Source organism: Aspergillus melleus (assembly GCF_016097325.1).
Source record: "Aspergillus melleus strain CBS 546.65 chromosome Unknown contig5, whole genome shotgun sequence".
In the NCBI taxonomy this organism is placed as follows: Eukaryota; Fungi; Ascomycota; class Eurotiomycetes; order Eurotiales; family Aspergillaceae; genus Aspergillus; species Aspergillus melleus.
In genome coordinates, this window is record NW_025763374.1 from 3,308,659 (window position 1) to 3,329,515 (window position 20,857).

General features: G+C 51.2%; 7 protein-coding genes across 7 annotated transcripts; 4 read left to right on the top strand and 3 right to left on the bottom strand.

Moving 5' to 3' along the window:
• Positions 1 to 249: 249 nt before the first annotated feature.
• On the bottom strand, positions 250 to 1,798 carry BUD16 (pyridoxal kinase; the record flags this gene model as incomplete). The annotated part of the gene is made up of 6 exons (XM_046091199.1): positions 250 to 892; positions 953 to 1,070; positions 1,126 to 1,338; positions 1,413 to 1,492; positions 1,656 to 1,666; positions 1,745 to 1,798. The coding sequence occupies 6 exons, from the start codon at positions 1,796 to 1,798 to the stop codon at positions 250 to 252; spliced, it is 1,119 nt and encodes a 372-aa protein (XP_045947176.1).
• Positions 1,799 to 2,355: 557 nt separating this feature from the next.
• Positions 2,356 to 3,989, top strand: LDX57_009470 (uncharacterized protein; the record flags this gene model as incomplete). The annotated part of the gene is made up of 2 exons (XM_046091200.1): positions 2,356 to 2,389; positions 3,016 to 3,989. The coding sequence occupies 2 exons, from the start codon at positions 2,356 to 2,358 to the stop codon at positions 3,987 to 3,989; spliced, it is 1,008 nt and encodes a 335-aa protein (XP_045947177.1).
• Positions 3,990 to 5,330: 1,341 nt separating this feature from the next.
• On the bottom strand, positions 5,331 to 7,876 carry LDX57_009471 (AFI1/MesA family protein; the record flags this gene model as incomplete). Its single annotated transcript, XM_046091201.1, has 3 exons — positions 5,331 to 7,031; positions 7,094 to 7,154; positions 7,227 to 7,876. The coding sequence occupies 3 exons, from the start codon at positions 7,874 to 7,876 to the stop codon at positions 5,331 to 5,333; spliced, it is 2,412 nt and encodes an 803-aa protein (XP_045947178.1).
• Positions 7,877 to 8,874: 998 nt separating this feature from the next.
• Positions 8,875 to 9,867, top strand: LDX57_009472 (putative calmodulin; the record flags this gene model as incomplete). The annotated part of the gene is made up of 3 exons (XM_046091202.1): positions 8,875 to 8,877; positions 8,944 to 9,406; positions 9,476 to 9,867. The coding sequence occupies 3 exons, from the start codon at positions 8,875 to 8,877 to the stop codon at positions 9,865 to 9,867; spliced, it is 858 nt and encodes a 285-aa protein (XP_045947179.1).
• Positions 9,868 to 10,563: 696 nt separating this feature from the next.
• On the top strand, positions 10,564 to 12,193 carry cdc16 (TBC domain-containing protein; the record flags this gene model as incomplete). The annotated part of the gene is made up of 3 exons (XM_046091203.1): positions 10,564 to 11,037; positions 11,125 to 11,891; positions 12,070 to 12,193. 3 exons carry the CDS (start codon positions 10,564 to 10,566, stop codon positions 12,191 to 12,193), a joined length of 1,365 nt encoding a protein of 454 aa, XP_045947180.1.
• A 1,416-nt stretch (positions 12,194 to 13,609) lies between these two features.
• Positions 13,610 to 15,187, bottom strand: LDX57_009474 (uncharacterized protein; the record flags this gene model as incomplete). Its single annotated transcript, XM_046091204.1, has 4 exons — positions 13,610 to 14,552; positions 14,622 to 14,817; positions 14,888 to 15,044; positions 15,113 to 15,187. 4 exons carry the CDS (start codon positions 15,185 to 15,187, stop codon positions 13,610 to 13,612), a joined length of 1,371 nt encoding a protein of 456 aa, XP_045947181.1.
• Positions 15,188 to 19,235: 4,048 nt separating this feature from the next.
• LDX57_009475 (2EXR domain-containing protein) lies at positions 19,236 to 20,294 on the top strand (the record flags this gene model as incomplete). Its single annotated transcript, XM_046091205.1, has 1 exon — positions 19,236 to 20,294. The coding sequence occupies one exon, from the start codon at positions 19,236 to 19,238 to the stop codon at positions 20,292 to 20,294; it is 1,059 nt and encodes a 352-aa protein (XP_045947182.1).
• Positions 20,295 to 20,857: the final 563 nt, after the last annotated feature.

A 20,857-nucleotide genomic window follows, 5' to 3' on the forward strand; every position in this document is an offset into this window, starting at 1 on the left:
TAGATGGGGTATGAGATGGGGAGCAAGATAAATGAAGATATATGAATGATTTTATGGCATGCAAGACATTCGATTTTGGGACGGTTGGTTGGCTATATACATAAAATAATGACAAAATTCCACTGACTGGACATGAACATGACTCGACTAAAAACAAAGGCTATAGCTCATCATACATTCAATCGTCTATTTTAATGGTCTAAACATCATTTACCAAGTAAACAAGCATTGACGAAAGGATATGACAGTTTATCGAAGCTGCGCAGGGAGATCCTCCGTCCTCCATTCCTGCACCTTGAACTCGACCACCGGATCGCGCAGATATTGCACGTTCCGCACCAGTCGAACTTCAGCGGCCTTGGTGTGTCGTAGATGTTCCTGCTTCTGTTTGTCCTCCGCGCCAAGCTGTTCGTCGACCTGGCCGGCCGTGGCGAGCAGTTCGGCATTGCGCGCCTCCATGGTCTTCTCCAGCACGCTGTGCATGCTTGCTAGTACTTTCACGGTGGACTGGGCGAGAGGGAGGTCCGCAGGTTTGACATCGTCCGGCGAGACCCAGGACTTGGTTGTTCGTAAATCAGGACCCGCAGCGAAGACCGCCTCCCGCAGCCGGGCGACGGTCAAAGCGGCAAACATATCGCCAGTTCCGGAGAAAAAGCAGTCTATAGCAGGGACATCGACGCGGAAGAGCCGTGGCGAACCGTCGGATTTCGTGGTGGAGCCGATGACAGTCAAGTTGTTGGGGGAAGGTGCTGCAGCTACCGATGGTGATTCGGGAAGCTTGGATAGTTGGACAGAGGTGATGATGACGTGGGGGACGTTGTAGGTTGCGTGAATAGCGGTGATGGCTTCGGCAAGGGTGCTGAGAGAGGTGATCTTGATCCCGGAGAGAACTCTGCGAGGTATGGCATTAATGAAGAGTCGCAGAAAGCAACAGCTCGCACGTCCGACTTACTCTGCCTCGAATTGATTGGGGAGAATCAAATCGGCATGATGGATGGTTTTCTTGTAGGCCGGGACCACATCGTCATTGACGTAGAGGCGACCCAGATCCCCCATGACGGGATCCAACACTGGAATGGCGGTTAATACGATGAGAACGGCCCATAGGAACGACATCAAACATACCCCAGAAGAAAGAACCGGGCTTCTTCTCGGCTTTGCGCTGAAGATCCTGTCCAATGGCTCCGACGGCCTCGACGGCGGCGGCGCTGGGCGTGTATCCCGACAGCATGACATCGAAGTCCGTCAGGTGGCTCTGGCATAGACCCTCGTAGAGAGCAGTAATCTCATCGGCAGTAGCTCTGGTTCCCTTAAGTTGTCGATAGCCAGCATGATTACCTACCATGGAAAGACCGTTAGAGTGTTCGCACGTGTTGATAGATGCCGGCCAAGCGACAGGCGCGATGACTCACTGAAATGAACCGTGTTCAAGGGGGAGACGTCGCAGCCCAAGGATTGCATGACAAGCGTTGCCATCTTATTGCCGACATAGCTGGGATTTGGATCAGTCAGTCAAAGCCCGGAAGTTTGCAAAGGTTTGTAGTTATCGCAAGGTCCATGTGCCACATAGACCAGTCAGAGAACCCTTGAAAGAGCAGAGGGAACCCTGTCTCGATATGGATAATCGGTGTTGCAACTTGGATCAGATGACATACCCATAGACCACCTATATGAAACCATCAGCCTATACTCGTTGTAGCAGCTAAATGATAATGTGGGGTATCAAAAGATCGGCTTGACTTACATGACTTGCGACAGCCAGGACCCTCGTCTCGGGGACCAATGGCTCTGCAGACATGACGTACAATTTGCAAGGTACTATATACAAGTTTGAAAAAGCCGAATTGAGGTGTAGGGCCGGGATATATACGACGATGGAGAACGAGGGGCAGCGATGGAGGTGATAGCCGATAGCAGATAGCAGATCGAGGAGATCTTGGCTCGTTCGAGGTCGGATGATGTAAGCATGTCCCTATGGGGTTTAGCGCAGGAGTGGGAACGCGTGGGACCTCCGTTTCCTGATGATTGGTTGACAGGAACAAAGTGGATCCGGGCGCTTCGGTTCGTTTCTCGTCGTTCCCTTTCAACTTCCAACTTAATCTTCTTTTTGCTCCGGCCTCTCTTTTTAGTCTTGGCCTCCAGGGCCTGGGTGCGGCCCCTCAGCCTGTCCGAGCGTCTGTGTCATGCGATGGTCTCACTCGGGTCTCTGCTGACGGCTGTCACTGTCATCTCCTTTTCTTTATCTCTTTCTTATGACCCTACGAACCGTTGCTGATAGTTACCGTCTTAGCATGTCTCCGTACTTCCTCGCCCGTCTCCTGCTAGCATGAATAATGAAAACACGACTAGTCCGACATGACTAGCAGCGAAGCTAGTGTCACAACCAATCGTATCACTTCTAAGAATAGAATCCCAGCCCGAGGCTGCTTGGCCCGGTCCAGAACACTCTCGCTACCACCCAGAAAGTCTCCCTGACTGGCTTGACCGGATCTTTTCTTCCATGTTTATTCCTGTACGGCCTCAGGACCTTTTTTCTCTTTCAACCCTCTCCTCTGTATATACCACCCCCTTTCTTCCTTTTTCTCGCCCTCTCTTTCTCACTTTCGTGGTGCCTTTTCCTTGTGTTCCGGATGGACGCGTTATACTCTCGTCCACACCACGTTTAGTTTCTCCCAACCACCGCTTATGCCCTCAAGCAAGGCAGTGATTTTGGCCATGCCCCTTCAATAATCACTCTTTTCTTTCCTTTTTTTTAGACCTTCCTTTTTTTATATGTTATGCCATTGCGCGGCAACGTCGCTCTTTTAATATTTCTACAGTTCATCATGATCACTTGCGTCCGAGCGTCGGCATCCCGACCGTCCAGTAGTTTACATGCTTCTCGCCAGCATCCTGTAATTTCCCGACTCCTTCTATTTCTATGCGTCCTTTTCACGGTTTCTTCTGTTGTCGCCGCATCTGTTCTACCTCCAGATGCCCGATCGGAACTCACTGCCCGGCGCTCTTTACCATCAGTCTTCTCAGCAGATGAAGAAATTGTTCCCGATGATCCCGATGATGTATCTCATTCGCCTCAGGAACGTGCTCAATGGGACCACGTTATCCACCGAGATTCCACCCTCGAACTAGACCCAAGTCTCCTTGAAAGGGCCGCATCGCTCCCAATTCTCATAGCCCCGGAAGACAACGACCTCGCAGAGAATGATGATGCACCATCCAGTCTGGTCGGACGGTCAGATAGCGACGACATGCCCCAGCCTTTCGACACCAGCACCAGAACCAACTTCTCGTCTAGCACCTGCGAGACATTCGTCAATGACTTTCTGTCCAATTCCACGTTCACCAACTGTCATGCTATGTCCATGCTCCTGCGCAATTCCTACTCCTTCTTCAAAACCGTCCGCTCCGCCACGGCCACCTCGCACGTCCTAGACCTCTCCTGCAATGTGGATGTCGATAAATGCTCGTCGTATATGACCGACCTCGCCGGCCGTCTCCTGGAAAAGGATGCCTGTCGCGAGGACTACAAGGACGGGAACTCTATCGTGACCGACGCCTACACTAATATGGTTGCCTACGAGCCCATCTACCGGGCCACCTGCCTCAAGAGTCCCAATACAACCGACTACTGCTTCGTTGATGCCGCCACCAACACCAACAACTCGGCCGACTACAACGTCTACTTCATACCTTTTGACACCACCATTACCACCGCCCCCTTTCCCACCTGCAACAAGTGTCTCCAAGCCTCCATGGACGTCTTTGCCGATTTTGCTCAGAAAGACGGCCAGTTCCTCGTCCGCTCTTACCTCCCCTCCGCCGAAGGCATCAATAGCAAATGCGGGTCCGACTTTGCCAATGTCAACATCACCGTGGGCGAGGATAAGCTGCTCACGTCGGCGGCGTCGTGGGCTGTCGGCCATCCGGGTCCATCTGTACCATATATTGTTGCCTTGGGCATGGCGATTGTCTACCTTGGGTTGCTATAACCTCCCTTTCACTCCCTCTTACACACTTCCAACACACTCTCTGTATTCATTCCAACAACGTCTTTTTCTCAATCGTTTAGACCGTCACAGATTCCCCTCGTGCTTGTTTTTTTATTGATTCTGCCATTTCTGCCCATCTCTTCTTTCTAATATTGCTTTTCTTTCTTGTTATTACATCCTCTCCTTTCTTCGATGGGACCTAATCCAGGGTCATGGTTATTATTTACGGGTTACGACAGCGACTGGCTTTAGCTTTGTTCATCCTTATCTTTTTAATCCTTTATACTGTTCTGTTCTGCTCTCCTTGTCTTGTCTGTCTTGACACTTTCTACACAGTATATATGCTACTTGCTCTATCTGATACTTCACTCGCTAGCTTTACTGTACTTTAATGTTATATATTTAAACTTAATATTCATTGTTTACCATCTGGTCAATGGCTTTAATCGTCTTGTACTACGCTCTCTTCAGAAATCTTCTCTGGGGTTGTAACGTATCATGTTATGACTTCTTTATAGATTGGGTATAATTAGCACGGAACTGGTAATTAATAAAAACTTAGGGCGCAGATCTGCCAGCGTAAGGACCATTTCCAACAATATCGAGGCCGACAAGATACTTCGACCAGAAATCAAAGGCTGCCTGGGGAGTAAGATAACGACAAAACCTGACTGACGTCACAATCGGATGCGATGATTCCAATTTCGAGGAAACTTGATGTGTGTTCATTGCTTGTTCTATCAATTCACTTTACATCTACGCTCACTTCCGCCAACTGAAGATCGAACAAGTCAAAGCCCTTGAAAACCCCACCGAGACGGTCGACTTGGACCAGGGCCATGGACGATGGCGGCCCGAATAGGTACGAGTTATAACGCAGTCATCACGCTACATCGCTGAGGTTGTAAACTAGCTCAGTCAAAGTTTTATATCCAGCCTAGTCTAGGTAGGTTTCAAGGGAAGTCATGGAAAAAAGTAGAAGATGGAAGAACTAAATAAAACATATCAGAAGGAAGATAAAAAGAAAAAATAAAGATGTACTTTGATAGAGAAAAAGAGAAACGATAAATATATCTCTGTCGTAAACAGTCATATCATGATCCGAGTTGAAATTCTTTCAATATACTAAAATACTGAAGGCGGGTGTTGGTGGAAATGGAAAAGGGAATGGTAGATATTGGCACCATCCGTGCAGTGAATGGGCGTGATGAAAAGAAGGGAGGGTATGGTATGATGTGTGTAGAATGTTATGTATAGGCGCTGAGGGTCGAGGGCTAAGATTCAAAGGGGTGGATAAATGAAATGTACTTCAGGAAAGGGAAATCGATCATACAGGCCAGGTCAACCTGGCCTCGGAAAGGCGCTGTTGCCCATCGCTACTCCGACAAGACTTTGGGGTTCGCCGAATCCTGTCGCCGTCGCCGTCGCCGCCGTCTCCGGGGGCGAGATGGGGCTTTGTGCGCTCTCTCGCTCTCGTTTGATCCGGAAGAAGGCGAGCTTGGCGAAGCGGTTGAGCTGGCCCCAGAAATGCCGACCTGCCGGGTGGGCAGCGATCCGTTCGAGCAGATCAACAGCCGCCTCGCGCACGGTCTGGTCGGGGTGGAAAAGACCCATGCTCAGGTAGAATAGGCCGGCTTGGTTCTCCGGGGTGACGGTGAGGAGCTGGCAGATGCCGGCATAGTCCTTGACCGCGTGGGCAAAGGCGATGTAGATGGCTCCTGCCTCCTGGGCCGGGAGCTTTAGAGCCCGCAGTCGGTCATGGTGGTGGGCCAAGTCTGGTTTTTGGATTGGCCGTGCTGGATAATACATGGCGGCAATGTCTTGAATGAACGAGTAGTAAGATCGCGTGGTCCGCCATCCCTCGATCCGCGAAACGGATGCTAGGAGCTCTCGTTGCTTAGCCCCCTCGTCGGGCCAAACGTAGCCATGCCCTCGCAGTGTAGTCGGGTCGAGAGGATCGGCCTGGAGTCCGCTGGGGCTTTCGGGCGACAACTCCTCATTGGGGCCGATGATGTAGAGATTGGATGCACCGTAAACCGTTTCTTCGAAGGCGGCAGCCACGCGCGCAAACTTGGTGATGTAGGCACGCCATTTTGCTCGGATTGCATTCTCTCCATACCGATTGGTAATGCTTCGCTGCACATCTTCCATAAACAGATTGTCGCCCGTGGGATCAGTCTGTGCGTTGACAGGGTGGTGGTGGATAGCAGTCTGCTGTTGGAAATACAGCAGCCCTTCGGTGACCGGCGCCGGCTCAATATGGCTACTGATTTTCATTCGGCCGGTCGGGAGATCGCAGAGGAGATCCCACCACTCGGGGTGATTTGCGAAAGTGGGATTCGTCACGCCGGCAATGAAGCCAGGCACTTTCAATAGGTCATCAATCTTGGTCAGGTCAGTGTAAGGGAAGGCATGTCTTGTGAATCCTCGAAGAATCCCGCCCGACGCAATTGCACAGGCAGCCAACACCGCCTCCGCCACCTCCCCGGAGGGTCGGTTGTGACCGAGGAAGACCACCCGCTTCTGGGTGAGCATTGCGTTCACGAGAACGATGATCGGATGGGTGTAAGGGCCACTGGTGGTGAGATGGGGATGGATCGGGAATGGCTGAGGCGTGGTGGCATGAGGGATGGAGAAGGTTTGGACGAGCTTGATCAAAGAAAAATCGCCGACGATTTCGGGCCAGATCACCGTCGGCACCTTGACCGGGATCGGGATATCATTGTAGACGACTTTGGATTCGTACTCATGCGTGTCGCGAGGGAGCGCGTACCGGGGCGGTGCCGGCCTCTTGGGGGACGGTGGAGATTCAAGGTCGTAGTCAGGCTCCTGCCCCTCGTCGGCCATTCGCTGATGAACCATTTGCTCGAACTTCTCAATGAACATGTCTTTCGAATTGCTCGATTGCAATATCTGCCGTTCAAGGAGGGACATTTTCGGCATCAACGAGAGGTCCATGTTGTTCACCGCATCGTACAGCGAGGCTAGGGTTTCGGGATAGGGGGATTTGAAGTAATCTTCCAATGCCAGGAGGAGTAGGGGCTATCGATTCCTCGGGTCAGCTCTTGAACTTCCTCTCGAACACAAGACGGGTATGAGGTTACCTTATATATATGAAGAAATGAGTGGCGTGTACAGATAGCCATGGCCTTGACCACCGCACCTCTGTATTGATCTTCTTAGCCAATGCACGAGCTTCATGCTGCCACAACCGGGCGGGGAATGAGAGTCACGTACCGTTTCACCGTATTATCCTGCTTCGTATTTACAAGATTGAGGACATACATCAAAGGCGGGCCCTCGCCACCTTCCTCCTCGTCGCTACTCTCCTCATCGTCATCGCTGGCCTCGTCGGCATCCTCTTCTTGGCTCTCCGGGTCACCGTCCACCGGAGATCGGTCCACCTTCTTTTTCTTTTTCTTCTTCGGCTTGCCGGTCACAGAGTCGTCATCCTCGTCGGCGCTAGTATCCTTATGTAGAAAGAAGATCGTCCAATCCTGGCTGCGAACGTGGGTCTGATCGGGAAGCATCAGCTCTGCCAACATGCTCTCGTCGCCACTGATGGGAGCCGGGTATTGGTGCTCCATGATGGGGCCCCGGTCAATGTGAAACGAGGCGACGAGTATGTATTCGACATGGCGATCGGACGAGTCGCGAGGGTACTGTGACTTGTGCCGCCGAGCTTTCGTGCCCGGGGCCGATATGCCGGCGACATTTTCCACGGAGCGCTGACGCAGGAAGGAGCGGGAATCGCTCGGCGTGCGGGCGTGCGAGATGGAGGGAGACGGTGATAAGCGGCGGAGGCTGTTCGACTTGGAGAGGTTGATCGGTTTGGATAACGACTGAGCAGGGTCATCGGAGGGTCGGAACGGGAGTGAGAGGCTCATCTTCTTTCGGGGGGTGGGAGCGAGGGGAACGGAGGGTAGATAAGGGCTCGGGGAAGAATGCGAAGGAATCAATTACTGGGGGACGAGCTCGTGGCAATCGGAGACAGATGATAGGATCGAAGACAATCGGCACCGCATACTCCAGGGCGATGCACGGATCGGTCAAGCAGTCAATCGAACACTCGATGAAACAGATAGCCCGAAAAAATAGATAGACAGAAAAGAAAAGCAGAAGAGTGAAATTCAATCAATGGATTGACGGTCAGTCCATTGGACGACGCCGCATTAGAGTAGCATGGCGGAGAGACTCGGAGGATTGAGCAGGCTGATCGACGGATTCAGGGGAAAAAGAAAGGGGAGGAAGTGAAGCCTCCAAACCGCACGCACCAGATGGCAGATCTCCACAGCGGGGAAAATCAATCGGCGGGAACACCAGGAGTCCTTTGGATCCAGATCGACTCCCGGAGGCCATTCCGATCCAGCGGATGTCCGTCGACCAGGGGGAGGGGGCACTTTGTCGAGCCTCGTTCTAGCGCCCTGAATGCTTGAATGGTTCAGGATTGAGCAATAAAAATGACTGCCGATTTGAAACGAGGGCTTCGAGCAAGTTGCATGAGATGACTAAGCGCTTGGACCGGAGTGTAGACAAGAAGCACGAAGGATTGTCGGTCAACAGAAGAGCGGAATTATTGTATTAGACAAGGTGAACCGGCTCGGCAGTTTGTCCAGCAAACTGACAAAAGTCCGAATGCTTCTAGAAGGCCGAAATTCCCTCGTTCGCCTCCCTTTTGTTCTGCCTCCAGCTGCTTTCCCCACACGTGCTCGCCGTCGGGCCGACTCCAACCCGACTTTCCTTGTTTGTGTTTGTTTGTCTGTTTGTCTGTCGGCCATACGGTGCAAACATCATCATACTCACCGTAGGCACGGAGTATTCTGTTGTTGCCTCACCTCAATTCCATCCTGCCAATGCGCCGCTCCCATAATCTACTACTCTAATCATGGTCGGTATCCCTTTGCTGTCTCCACTCTCCCTCGATCTACGCTGACCCCGGGGGATCCCTCCGCAGGTCACTCCCAACGCTCCCTTTCGGCCCTCGCCGTTATCCTTCGGCTCGCCTCGTGCTTCGCCCTTTCGTCGACCCTCCACTCCCAACTCGCCTCCCTTGCAGGGCCGTCCAGTGACCCCGGGCAGCTCGCCCGGTAGATATACGCCCATTCAGTCTCCCAGCAAGCTCAATCAGTCATATACCGTCGAGAATGAAGATGTGTCGCCCCGAAACAGAGACCCGATCCCACAGCCGCGGTTTTCGCGCGAACCGCCCTCATCGCCCACGAGGGGAGCGAATTCCCCCGATACGTCGCCGCTCATAGGTACCAAGACGACCAACATGATGGCCGCCTCGTCCGACGCAGCGGCCCAGTTAACTCCGGCGCAATTGCGAGAGATCCGCGAAGCGTTTCAGGTCCTCGACCGCGACAACGACGGTTCGGTGGATAAGGAGGACGTGGCTGATGTGCTGGTTAACATCGGTGAGAAAATCTTTCTCAGAGGCCAGGTGCTTCGCCGAAATGGCCGCTAATGGGGAAATGGAAATTCAGGCCAGGACGCTTCGATGACATCCCGATTCTTTCCTCCCGGAGGACCCCAAACGATCAATTTCCCCACGTTCTTAAATATCCTATCGAGCTTGCTCGCCCCGCTCTCGTCCCGACAGGAGCTGTTGAATGGACTGGCTGCCTTTGACGAAGACGACAGCGGCCAGATCGACGTCGCGGAGCTGCGGGATGCGCTTCTCCGCACGGCCCCGGAGGCAGGGGAAGCACCTTTAACCGAACGCGAAATCAACGAGGTGCTAAATGGATTTACCGGTCGCCGAGTCTTCGGGGGGAAGAGTGGACCGATGGGAGGCAAGCGAGGGGAGGTGTTTCGGTACCAGGAATTTGTTGACGGCGTGATGGGAGGGACCGAGAATGCCCGACGAGAGACATGAACGAGCCATGATGATTATGGAAATGGGAATTGGCGTTTAACGGAAGGGTTGAGGTTCTCGTTCATAGTTTATAGTTCATAGTTCAAAGTTCATACCGGAGAGACATTCTCATTCTCCTGTCTGCAGTCTATACCAGTATACCTACACCCTCCAGCATACACTAGGGAAGCCCCTCTAGTGTCCGTCGAGTCATTCTTTGTCTTGTCTCCGAGCGGATCCACCGATTGGCCGGTGAAGGAAAGAAACTATTGAAAGTCGGCTCCATGCCGTCGCCATAACCATAGCAACTGCAAGCTAAAGAATCCCATTCTCCTTAATACAAATTAACTGCAGTTGCCTGCAGCGCGTCGCGTGTCCCCGCATATCCACCTGCGAGAAAACGACAGACTAAAACAGAAAAAGAAAGAAAGAAAAAAAAAAAAGGGAAAAGGGAAAAAGAAAAGGACTTCGAGATTTTGACACTTCAACAACTTCGACACGACGTTAAAGGGAACAACCCGCAGAAAAAAAAAAGGAGACCCAACTAACCGAAACAACTCCCTCCTTACTCCGTGCTCGAGGTTCATGAATCCCTCGCCTGGCCCTCGTTGACCCGCTTCTGTTTCTCCTTGCAATCCAAACGGACCAGGAAGATGGTTGGTTCCTGTGGCAGGTTCATGCAGGCATAAATCTCGACGACGCCAGCCCCAACTCAACATGTCTTCTTCATCATCTTCCCCCCATCCCACGCAGGCTCAGCTGAATCTCGCCGCTCTGGCGGGGTCACCTTCGCCGCGAACGATGCGAAGTCTCCGAAAGATCCAGTCCCACCAGGTTCTCTCCTCGAATTCCTCGTTTGGCGCCCCGGCTTCTCAAGCATCGTCAACCGGGCGCTCCTCCGTCGGTCCCGACGACCTATCCCCCCAGCCAGCCGCTCATCTCGACTCGCCGGTACGACTACGGACCCATCGTCGTGCAAGATCCAACAGCGATGCCAGCACTCGTGACCCCCCGGCTATAGCAACGCAAAGACGACCAGGCAGGAAAACCGGATCGGGATTTGGCCTGAAGAGATCGGCCTTGGAGACGCTGTTGCGCGACGGGCCTCAGCAAGGGAACATCCGGGAGGGACTGCAGGAGTTGAGGTATTTGGTGTTGTCTACGAGAGTGGAAGCAGATGGCGATGGCATGGTATGAAAATGACATCAACGTTCGCTCCCCTTTTTCAGTAAAAGGAGACGAGACCCGTCCTCGCTTTCGAAACTAACCGCCCGACAGTCAACCTACCGAGTCTACCTTTGGTTGGCCCTTCTCGAAATCACCCCCGTCCCGACCGACGAATATCTCTCCCTCATTCATCGAGGCCGATCCCCGGCCTATACGAAAATTCGCAATGATACCTTCCGGACTCTGGCCACCGATCCGCTCTTTAAACGCCGCGTCACCGAGGCCAGCCTGATCCGACTCCTCAACGCCGTCGCATGGAAGCTCCATGACGTCAAGAATCGACATCGATACAAGTCCCGACCGTCGTCGCGACGACGCGAAATGGAGCTCTTGATCAACACGCCCCCGAGCATCGCGGAAGAAGACAGCGACCCGACTCATTCCACGCCTAGTAGCAGAGGCGGCTACGTCACCAGCGATTCGGCGATCTACGTGCAAGGCATGAACGTGCTCTGCGCGCCCTTCCTTTACGCCGCCCGCAGCGAAGTCGAGGCCTTCGCCCTATTCCACTCCTTTGTCACTCGCGAATGTCCCGGTTACATCCGCGGCGCCATGGACGGCGTCCATCGCGGTTTACTTCTGGTGGATCGATGTCTGGAAATCGTTGAACCCAAATTGGCCGCTTATCTGTTCTCCAAGGGCATGCAGGCCAAACTTTATGCTTTCCCATCCGTCTTAACGCTCTGTGCCTGTACGCCTCCCCTACCGGAGGTTCTTCATCTCTGGGACTTTCTCTTTGCGTACGGGCCTCATTTGAACATTCTCTGTATCGTGGCCCAACTTATCCGGATGAGGGATACCATCCTGGAAAACCCAAGGTATGTTATTATTGTCCCTTTTCTCCTTTCTCCCGGCGGGTAGACCCCTCCAGCCACGAGCTACTAGTTCAAAAAGCAAGAGCAAGAAGTCAAAAGTCCAAAATTCAAAGTCAAATTGGACACCTCAAATTCACGCATCACAAACTGACCCATCATGTTTTCGCGTGATTCTCCACAGTCCCAACAAAATCCTCCGATCCTTTCCTCCCCTCGACGCCAAAGAAATCATCGCCTTGACCGTCCTGATCGTCCGAAAGATTCCGGAACCATTATATGCCGAACTGATCGACCATGCTAAATAGTTCGTGTCGTGGACCCGTTTAGTTCAGCTCAGCCTCAGCCCGGTCTAGCCCAGGCCAGCCAGCTGGACTCAGCTGGATTCAGCTCGTCTGGGCTCGTCTCGACTCGGTTCCTCTCCTTCCTCCCCTCTCTATTTCTCTCTGCTTCTAATTCCCCCTCCATATCCTCCCTCCAACCTACCTCTACCTCTATTCCGTTCCTCTACCTTTCCTCCCTCTCACCCGCTTTTCTCCGGACTCCTTCCCCCTAAAAACCTCGATCCAATTCACAGAAAGAAGTGATTATTTAACGTGTACGATGTATGGATATTGATATTGATATTTAGCAGCTTGCAAGCAAGTGTTTCTCATCCCTCTTCTCTTTTTTACTTCTTTCTCTACTGGGATTGACATGATTTGATTTGATATGATATGATTATCTTTTCTTCATTTCTACTGATGAAACCTTGCTCTGCTTGAACTCTTAATGTGGCGTTTTTCTTGCATCTTTTTGCTATTGTTCATTGTTGTTTTCTTTCTTTCTTTATTCCCGTTTACCCTGCCCTGCCCTGCTCTTATGCATGATGTACTATTTATTGCTTTACTTTACCCTTGCCCTTCCCATACCTACTTACCTAACCTACCTTTTACTAACGGGCTGAAACTGACTGATTGATTGACTAACTGATTGATTGATGGATGAACGACCGCATTTATGAAAGATGAAAACGAAAAAACGAAAACCGAAAGACTTGATACGCTGAAGAATCAGGAAACGAGCGAGATTCGGCGTGGGATGATTTCTCTTCTCTTGTCTTGCTCTCTGTATTTGTACTTTTTATGCTTTGTTATTGATGGTGCTGGTGACGTCGATTCGGTAGATGATTGATGAATTCTATGATGATGTGCTTTATTTATTATTCTCTCTCTATGTTCTTTCTGGATTTGTAGGCTTATCTGCTTGTTACTCTAGATTATTAGGGTCAAGGTAAGGAAAGTCAGTCGATAGATATGTGTGGGCTGTGTACGTTTGGAAGTACCTTAAGTGCAAAAGAAATGAAAGTATTAAGCTAAGGTTGATTGGTTCTTTTTTACCTACAAACCTCTGTCCTGAACTTAGCTACCTAAGTGATTCCATCCTCTTCGACGCCGCGTTCCCTGACTAGTAAACCAAACTCAAATGAAAAAGAAAATATCAATAACAAAGGAAAGAGGGGAACATATCAAACCATGCTCCCGCTTTTATGTTTTATGTCGAAATCTTCAGGTCCGGTCCTATTCCTCCCGTCCATATTCCTGATTTCTGAATTATCCATGTTGCTGGTGTTGGTGTTTCAAATGTACTGTACTACTTATTGCTCTCTGATCCCCTCGCCCGGAGGAAGACAGATAGAGCAATCCACTGTGGCAAAGAAGCAAAAACAAAAGGGAGGGGAGAGATCAAGTGGCTACCGCTCTCCTTCCGGTCCCTGACCCATTCACGACCAATGGTTGACACCGATCTGCCTTGGGCAAGGAATCCTTTCGCGCTCCAGAGTTGGAGGGAGTCTCCAGGGGGATGACCGGAGAAACGTTCCTCTTGTTGTCCACGGGGGTCTGCGGGGCAACGACGGTAGTGCCAGGAGTGTTGGAAGTAGTGGTAGCGATTTCGAGACCGTGAGTGGCGGGCGGAATTGCCGGCGGCGGAATGCCCTGGGAGGGCAAACTGTACGCGCCATGAATGCTGCGATCGATCTTTACACGAATCTTAGCTCCCATGAAGACGGCATTATGGTACCGGATGACGGCGCGCTTAGCCTCTTCAGCATAGTAAAAAGTCACACGTGCAAAGCCCTTGCAGCGGCCCGTCTCAGCGTCCATGGGTACCTCGCTCTGCTCGATGCTGGTGTTGGTATTAGGGCCCTGGAGGAAGCTCTCCAGATCTGCCTTGGTGGTCGTGGCGCTGAGGTTTTGGATGAAGATGGTCCGGCGAAAGGTGGGCCGCGTTGAATGGCCAGTTCCTAGTGCTGCTCGGTCGGGCGCAGGGAAGATAGGCGAGTTGGGATTGAGATTGGTTTTGTTCCGATTGGGTACCCCGTGGCGGTACATGGGCTTGCTGGGACGGCTACTGCTGGCGGTGCCGTTGTTCATGCGCATAGCATTGATAGAGGCTTCGCGAAGAGGATGAGGCATGGGGGAGAGCGCGTAGGGCGGGAGAATGGCGAAGGCAAGATTGGGGTCACAGAACGACCGGAGGGCAGGAGAGGGCGGAAACCCGGGGATTGTTTGGGATAGAGGGTCCGCGAAGATGGGCAGGAACGGCTGAGAAGGTAACCCCATGGGACTCATCATTGGCGCTCCGTATTCGGGACTTTGATATGTCGGGCTAGTAGACATCCCCGGCCTGTTCTTTGTTAGGGTTTCGTGGTTCACAATCATGACGTAGATAGAAGACGTGTAGGCGGGTACTCACTCTGGGGTCATGGGCGACGGGGGCATGGCCAGGTTCTGGGTGACTCGCGGGGGAGTCGAGTAACCAGCCACATAATTTGGGGGAATCACACAGGTTGGACTCTTAGTCGGCCCAGCAATTGGGCGTGTGGGTGAACTGGTGCGAGCCAGCGTGACCACCAGACTCTGTCCCTCCCAGCCGTTGGTGGACAATCTGTCTGAAAGCGCAGGGTCTTGTCAGTCTGTACTCCTTTTTGAGTTTATGAGTTACTGCACAACATTACGCACGGTAGGTCCGCCACGCTTCGTCTTCATTCTTCACGATGATTTGACCCAGTCCCGTGGGAAATCCATGATTGTCGTCGTACACCACCGCTTGTCGGATATGCAACGCGGTCTGCCGCACCATATCCTTAAGCTCCTGCCAACGACAGTGGGCTGGAACCTGTCCTCTCAGTAAGACATGCCATCTCGAAGATTTCGCAAAACTACGGATGTGGGTCAACAACTTACCCCTTGGAGGAAGAGAACAAACTCCTCTTCTGACCCTCGAGTCTTTGTCATTCGTGCTTTCTGGGCAGTGGGCATGGTGTTGAGAGCAGTAATCCGCCTTCGAGAGTAAGTTTGTCGGACTGACGTCCGGAGAGTGGTGATGTGAGGTGGGGAATCGAGGAGATCACAGCGGCCGACAGATCTGCTATCGTCGAATCTTCAAAGAAAAGGCTGTCGATGAATAGATCGAGTTCCACGTAAAGGTCTGGACCAACTGAAGATCACGAACAAGAGAGAAAACCAAAGGAAAGAAGCGAAGAAAGATAGCGAGCGTCGGTCTGTCGAGCAAACCAGATGACTAGTCACTCTGTCATATACAGGTCCTGCTTCGTCTCTCGAGTGTCAAAGACAGTTACGACAATGACAGCTGCTGTCTCATGCACGACGGTATACCCGATGGCACATTCGAGAAGAGAAAATTAAATCGCCCGCCTTTTTAAACACTGAGGAAGAAGGCGGAACCGGCGAAGGGAAAACAAACAGCGAGAGAAGAAAATAAGAAAATAAAAGTCGAGATCAAACTCGATGCGAGAGTATCGACGATCGGCTTCGCACTACCCAGTTCCACACAAACGAAGCGAGGTCGGGGAGGAGAGTCGTTTGGAGCAAAAGTAATAGTGCAACGAGGCCCCGGGAAGATGAAAACGAAAGGACGGCAGCCACTGATGCACCCAGCTGACGAATAATATGACGGGGTTTCTGGAGGTGAACAAGTGGACTGGCGAGGACTGGACAGAAATCCGATGCTGGGATGTGTCAATTTGTCTCTAGTCTGATGGATATGATCAAAGTGGATGCGCAACAGCCTGATATGTCATGCATCAAGATCCTGGTTGGTAGGTAATTGGGAGGATCGTTGAAGGGAAGCAAAGGAAGGGGTGGAAAAAAGAAAGCAAAAGATGAGCTACCGTGAGCATGCATTTTTTTTCGCATTCCCTTTCCCCCTCTTTCTTTCTTTCTTTCTTTCTTTCTTTCTTTCTTTCTTTCTTTTCTTTTTTCTTTTCTTTTTTCTTCTTCTTTTTCTATGTTTTATTTATTTTCGTGTTTTCCCTCAAGGGGGGCTCCATGGCGCTGAGGAGGCGACAGATCAGAACCGATTGATAGGCCTGTAAAGGTCCGACCCTCACCACCCGACATAGAAACAGGCGGACAGGCAGCCGGAGCAGCCAGAAATAGTCAGAGACATTCACAGCCCTCGAGTACGTAACTCTTGGCACGTTCGAGGTTACACCGCCAGATCTCAGGGCAGCCACAGCAGAGGCGAGAGGGGGGTGAGTCGGAGAGAGAAGACAGAAGGGGAGCTGGCAACAGCTCCGATGGCGAGTGGAGCATCAGCCCTGCGTTGTTCTGGCAGCATCACGGCTGCATTTCCGAAGGGCATTGTATCGGCATGCGATCAGTCCGGATTGATGGTAAGAAGGATCAAAAATAGTGATGATAATATTAATGGTAATGGACCGATTATCAAAAATCAAAAAATCATCTTCAATCCGATCTTCGAATCCAGATAGACCTCATTCGTCGCGGCGACGGTGATTGGAGGGAATACAAAGCAATCAATAGGAAAGCCCCAGCGGATCTTTGCTTATTTCGCATCGGATGCAAGAGAGGCGAGAGGGATTGATTCATCATCCAGCCGGTTGGATGCATCACGTCTGATAAGCGGCCACTGGCGAGCTGAGCCTCGGATCCTCCGCAGGAAATTATTCTGGAAATTATTATTAGTATATATCATACGCAGGTATACAGGCGCATCCCAGGCTTCAAGATGAGACAGGGGCATCGCAGCAGGGCGAGGAAAAAAGCAAAGCAAGACCGCCACGGGAAGACTCAGTCATGATGATTAATTATCATCATTAGTTTTTATCGCAAATTGACCAGACTCCTCGTCCAACTCACCTCATTTTGGAACCTGTTTCAGCAGTGGATGATCCTGGCATCGTGCATATGAGCTGTCAACGAGTCAAGGCCGCTGCCCGAGACACCGCCAGAGCTGGCAAAAGACACATCCAAAGAATGTCGCACCGCAGATTCGCCGGTGGATCTTCCCCTCTCTCTGTCTCGTCACGAACCCCTTGAGAGAGCGAGGGGAAATGTAGTCATCGGGTATTCCCGAAGACTCGTTTGTTGGTGGCGATGAGGGATCGGACGGGATGGAAATGTGTAGAGCAGCAATAGTCTGGTGCGGTCTGGAGAAGACACTAATCATCAATGGTTGATCGACCTTTCCTCCACCGTGCCATGGCTCCGGTAAGCCATGATCATCCGCTAGTTCGAGCTCGATCGGTTGGCTTTGCGAGATTCGCTATTGATCGTTTGCTGTGTCCATAGTTTTCATTTCTTGGATTCATCCCTCCGTTTGTGAGCATGTCGACTTCATCCTGATAATGCGATATTTATGGCCCTCCCAACTCCATGTATCTAGATCGGGAATTGCATTAAAGAATGCAGTCGTCCTTTTTTCCCTTTCGATCGGCATCATCCATCATGATCCACATACTCGGTATGTACCACCTCCGTACGAGTGGTTCACCGTCTGTCTCCTGCCACTGCCAGAGCCTCGGAGTGCTTAATATGACTTACAAGCCGAGAGCACCTGTCAATCAGATAGATCGTCTCCGGTCGGAAGAAAACCCCGGACATTTTCCCGATTCGAGCATGTCTGGGGGAATAGCGTGCAAGGGCGCGCACGAATTGCGATGGCTGGGAATGGGGGATCAGATGATAAGAATGGATTCCATCTACGGAAGACACCAGCAATCAATCCACGCTTGCTCGCATGGTCATATGCATACCACATCAGAATCCCATTGACCGGTGTAACCTGACAGACTGTTTGACATCAGCCACTGCAGTCATGAGTAGAAATTGAGGATTGTACTGTAATTAATAAAATAAAATAAAGACACTCAATCACACCAGAAAGACAGATCAGACCAGCCCGAGACGCGCAACCCAAAGAATCCACACCCTTACGAGTCCCCAATAAGCTACAATATAAATTAATTAACCCTGAAACCGACCCAAGATGGCTAATTCGGCTGGAAAATTCCCTCAATTTCCCTTTCTGTTTCATCGGGAGAATCAATTCTCTCAGGCAGCCCATGTGGAGTCCCAAACAGCTGGATGAGATGGAAATGAAAGTGAAACTAAACCAGGTTCGACCAGATGGTTTTATGTAGTTGTGTTATTATCTGTTTTTTGGGTCGTAAAAAAGGGGGAGATAAACTTGATTAGGTTACCAGATTGATGTGGCTGCCAGGTGGCTTTCTTTTCCTTATTCTCTTTTTCCCGTTTCTCGTGCCTATAATCACTATGGCTACTGTTGGGAGCTACACCCCTAATCTTTGTTCAAGCTACGCTCAGCTACGGAGTGAATATTACTCAGTAAAAGATAAACCTATAACAGTTTTCAGTATTCCATACTCATTAGGCAGATCACCGGCGAATTTGGCCTTGACAGTGCTATGCTGAAGGTGCATCGGCTTATTGAATACTTAGGCAAGGCGTTTTGCTTGGACAACGAGGCGCCGTATACTATGCATATGCGCAAATTGAGGCTCTATTTGCCTTCGTATGACATCTCAATCATCTGGTCTCAGCTGTCATGTCTGGAATCACCATTGCCTTAGTCTCCACTTACCAGGACAGCTAAACTCCGATCTACAACAGTACCGAAATATAGTTCTTTCCTACGGCTGCAATCCTTTGTAGTCAGCTTTAGCTAACATTTATTGGAGATCAAATGCACGTTTCGAGAGAGATTCTTTCTCGCTCAAGGAACATGACAATAGCATGTCTACATGAAAAACATGCAAAGTAAACTAAAGCCCGGTGAATGGTTCGGCCGCCTCAAGCTACTGCTTACCTTACTTAGTTACTCCTACAACTAGTTACATCCCTGCACTAACTATACCCCAAAAGGCCAAACGGCAATACTAGCTAGGTAAACAATGAATCCCTCAAAAGTGCGTCGGAAATCAGAATCTTCCCACTCACCTCCAAAGCCAATTTACACACTTCTCCCCGCGTAATCACATTCAAGATGTCAACAACAATAACACAGCTAGAACCAACACTGCCAATGCCCAATAATCCCTTCTCCTCATCCTCGTTATGCTCAAACTCAGGACCAGGCCCATACAATACATTCCCCCTCTTCCCCTCCCTCCCCGCCGAAATCCGTCTACAAATCTGGTCCCTCAGCCTCTGTTGTCCTTCAGTCTTTCAACCCCGCACGGTGAACATCGCCTGCCATCGCGCCGTCCACCCGATTCATCGCCGTCGCTACGCCAAAACGTTCTCGACGTCGACACCTCCTCCGTCGCTCCTGCTCGTGAATCATGAAGCGCGCACCGAGGCGCTGCGCGTCTATAGACCGCATTTTCATCGCATCCCTGTCGTGCAGGTTGACGATGTCCAGATGCCCGTGGATCGATCGGGTTCGACATCGAGAACAAGCTCGAATTCGAGATCGAGTTCGGGATCGCAGATAGAAGGAAATAGTGCGGACGAGGCACATGAGCAACAGCATGGGGATGGAAATACAGAGAGTAGTCTATCAGACGAAATTACCAGTGCGAAAGGTCAGAAGGATTCATCCGTACCTGCACCTGTACAGGAACAGAAACCGATCCCCAAACCAACATTCAAATTGCAATCGATCTACATCGCCTTCGACCGCGAGACCCTGCGTCTGCGCGAAGACGTCCTCTCGTATATCCCGGAGCTGGAGTTAGGTCTGATCGAGCGGATGGTTGTGGATGTTGCGGACGCGCATTACTTCGGACACTTTTATCTCGAGATTATCCGGAGCATGGGACGATTGAGGACGTTGGAGTTGGTGGTCGGGGTTACGCATAGTGATCGTGTGTCTGCGGGACGAGGGGCTGGGGCGGAGGATGGAAATGGCAATGGAAATGGGGAGATCGGGGGTATAGAGGGGTGGGCGGAGGGAGGGATGATGCGGTTAGAGAGGGACGTGGAGTTGCTGATGGATGAGTTTAGGGAGATGAGGGAGAGTGATCCAGAGTGGGATTGTCCGGAGGTGAGGATTGTGTTGAGGGATTCGGGGGTTGTGGTGGGGAGTATTGAGGGGGGGAGAGGAAGCTCGATGCATGAGGGTGTGGATATTTCAGCCTGAGTAGTATTATGAACAAACATGTACTTGTATAACTGTTGGCAGTTGCGTACATACATGTCTGCCGATCTACCAATTGTCTGCAACCAAATTAGAAGGGAATAAAAGGGCGTGACATGGTCTCTGAGTTGGCGCCCGTGGTTCTTTGCTCGGCAGGTACCTGATGGACCAAGCAAGCCCTACAGCATCCCCTTTATCCAGTAGAATTAAACCAAAGACAAAGAAAAGAGAAAGGATGAGAATAAACGATCCATGTGCACTGCCTACCCAACTATCTACTCTCTGCCCACCGCAGGAATGACTTGCCTTATCGAGGCAGCAGAACCTCGGTATCCTGCGCATACCTACAGTACACATACGTACTACGTCCTACCCACCTAGGTAGTAAGGTACCTACTGTTTGCACAACCACGTCGTACCACACCTGCAGACAAGGCCCCCATACACCCAAGTACCCCGTACCTAACCAGCCTCAACGCCCAATTTACCATATCTACGTAATCCATCAACCGCCTCTCCCCCTGTCGGTATGTAAGGCACCCGGGAGGCGTGCGCAGTCAGACCAA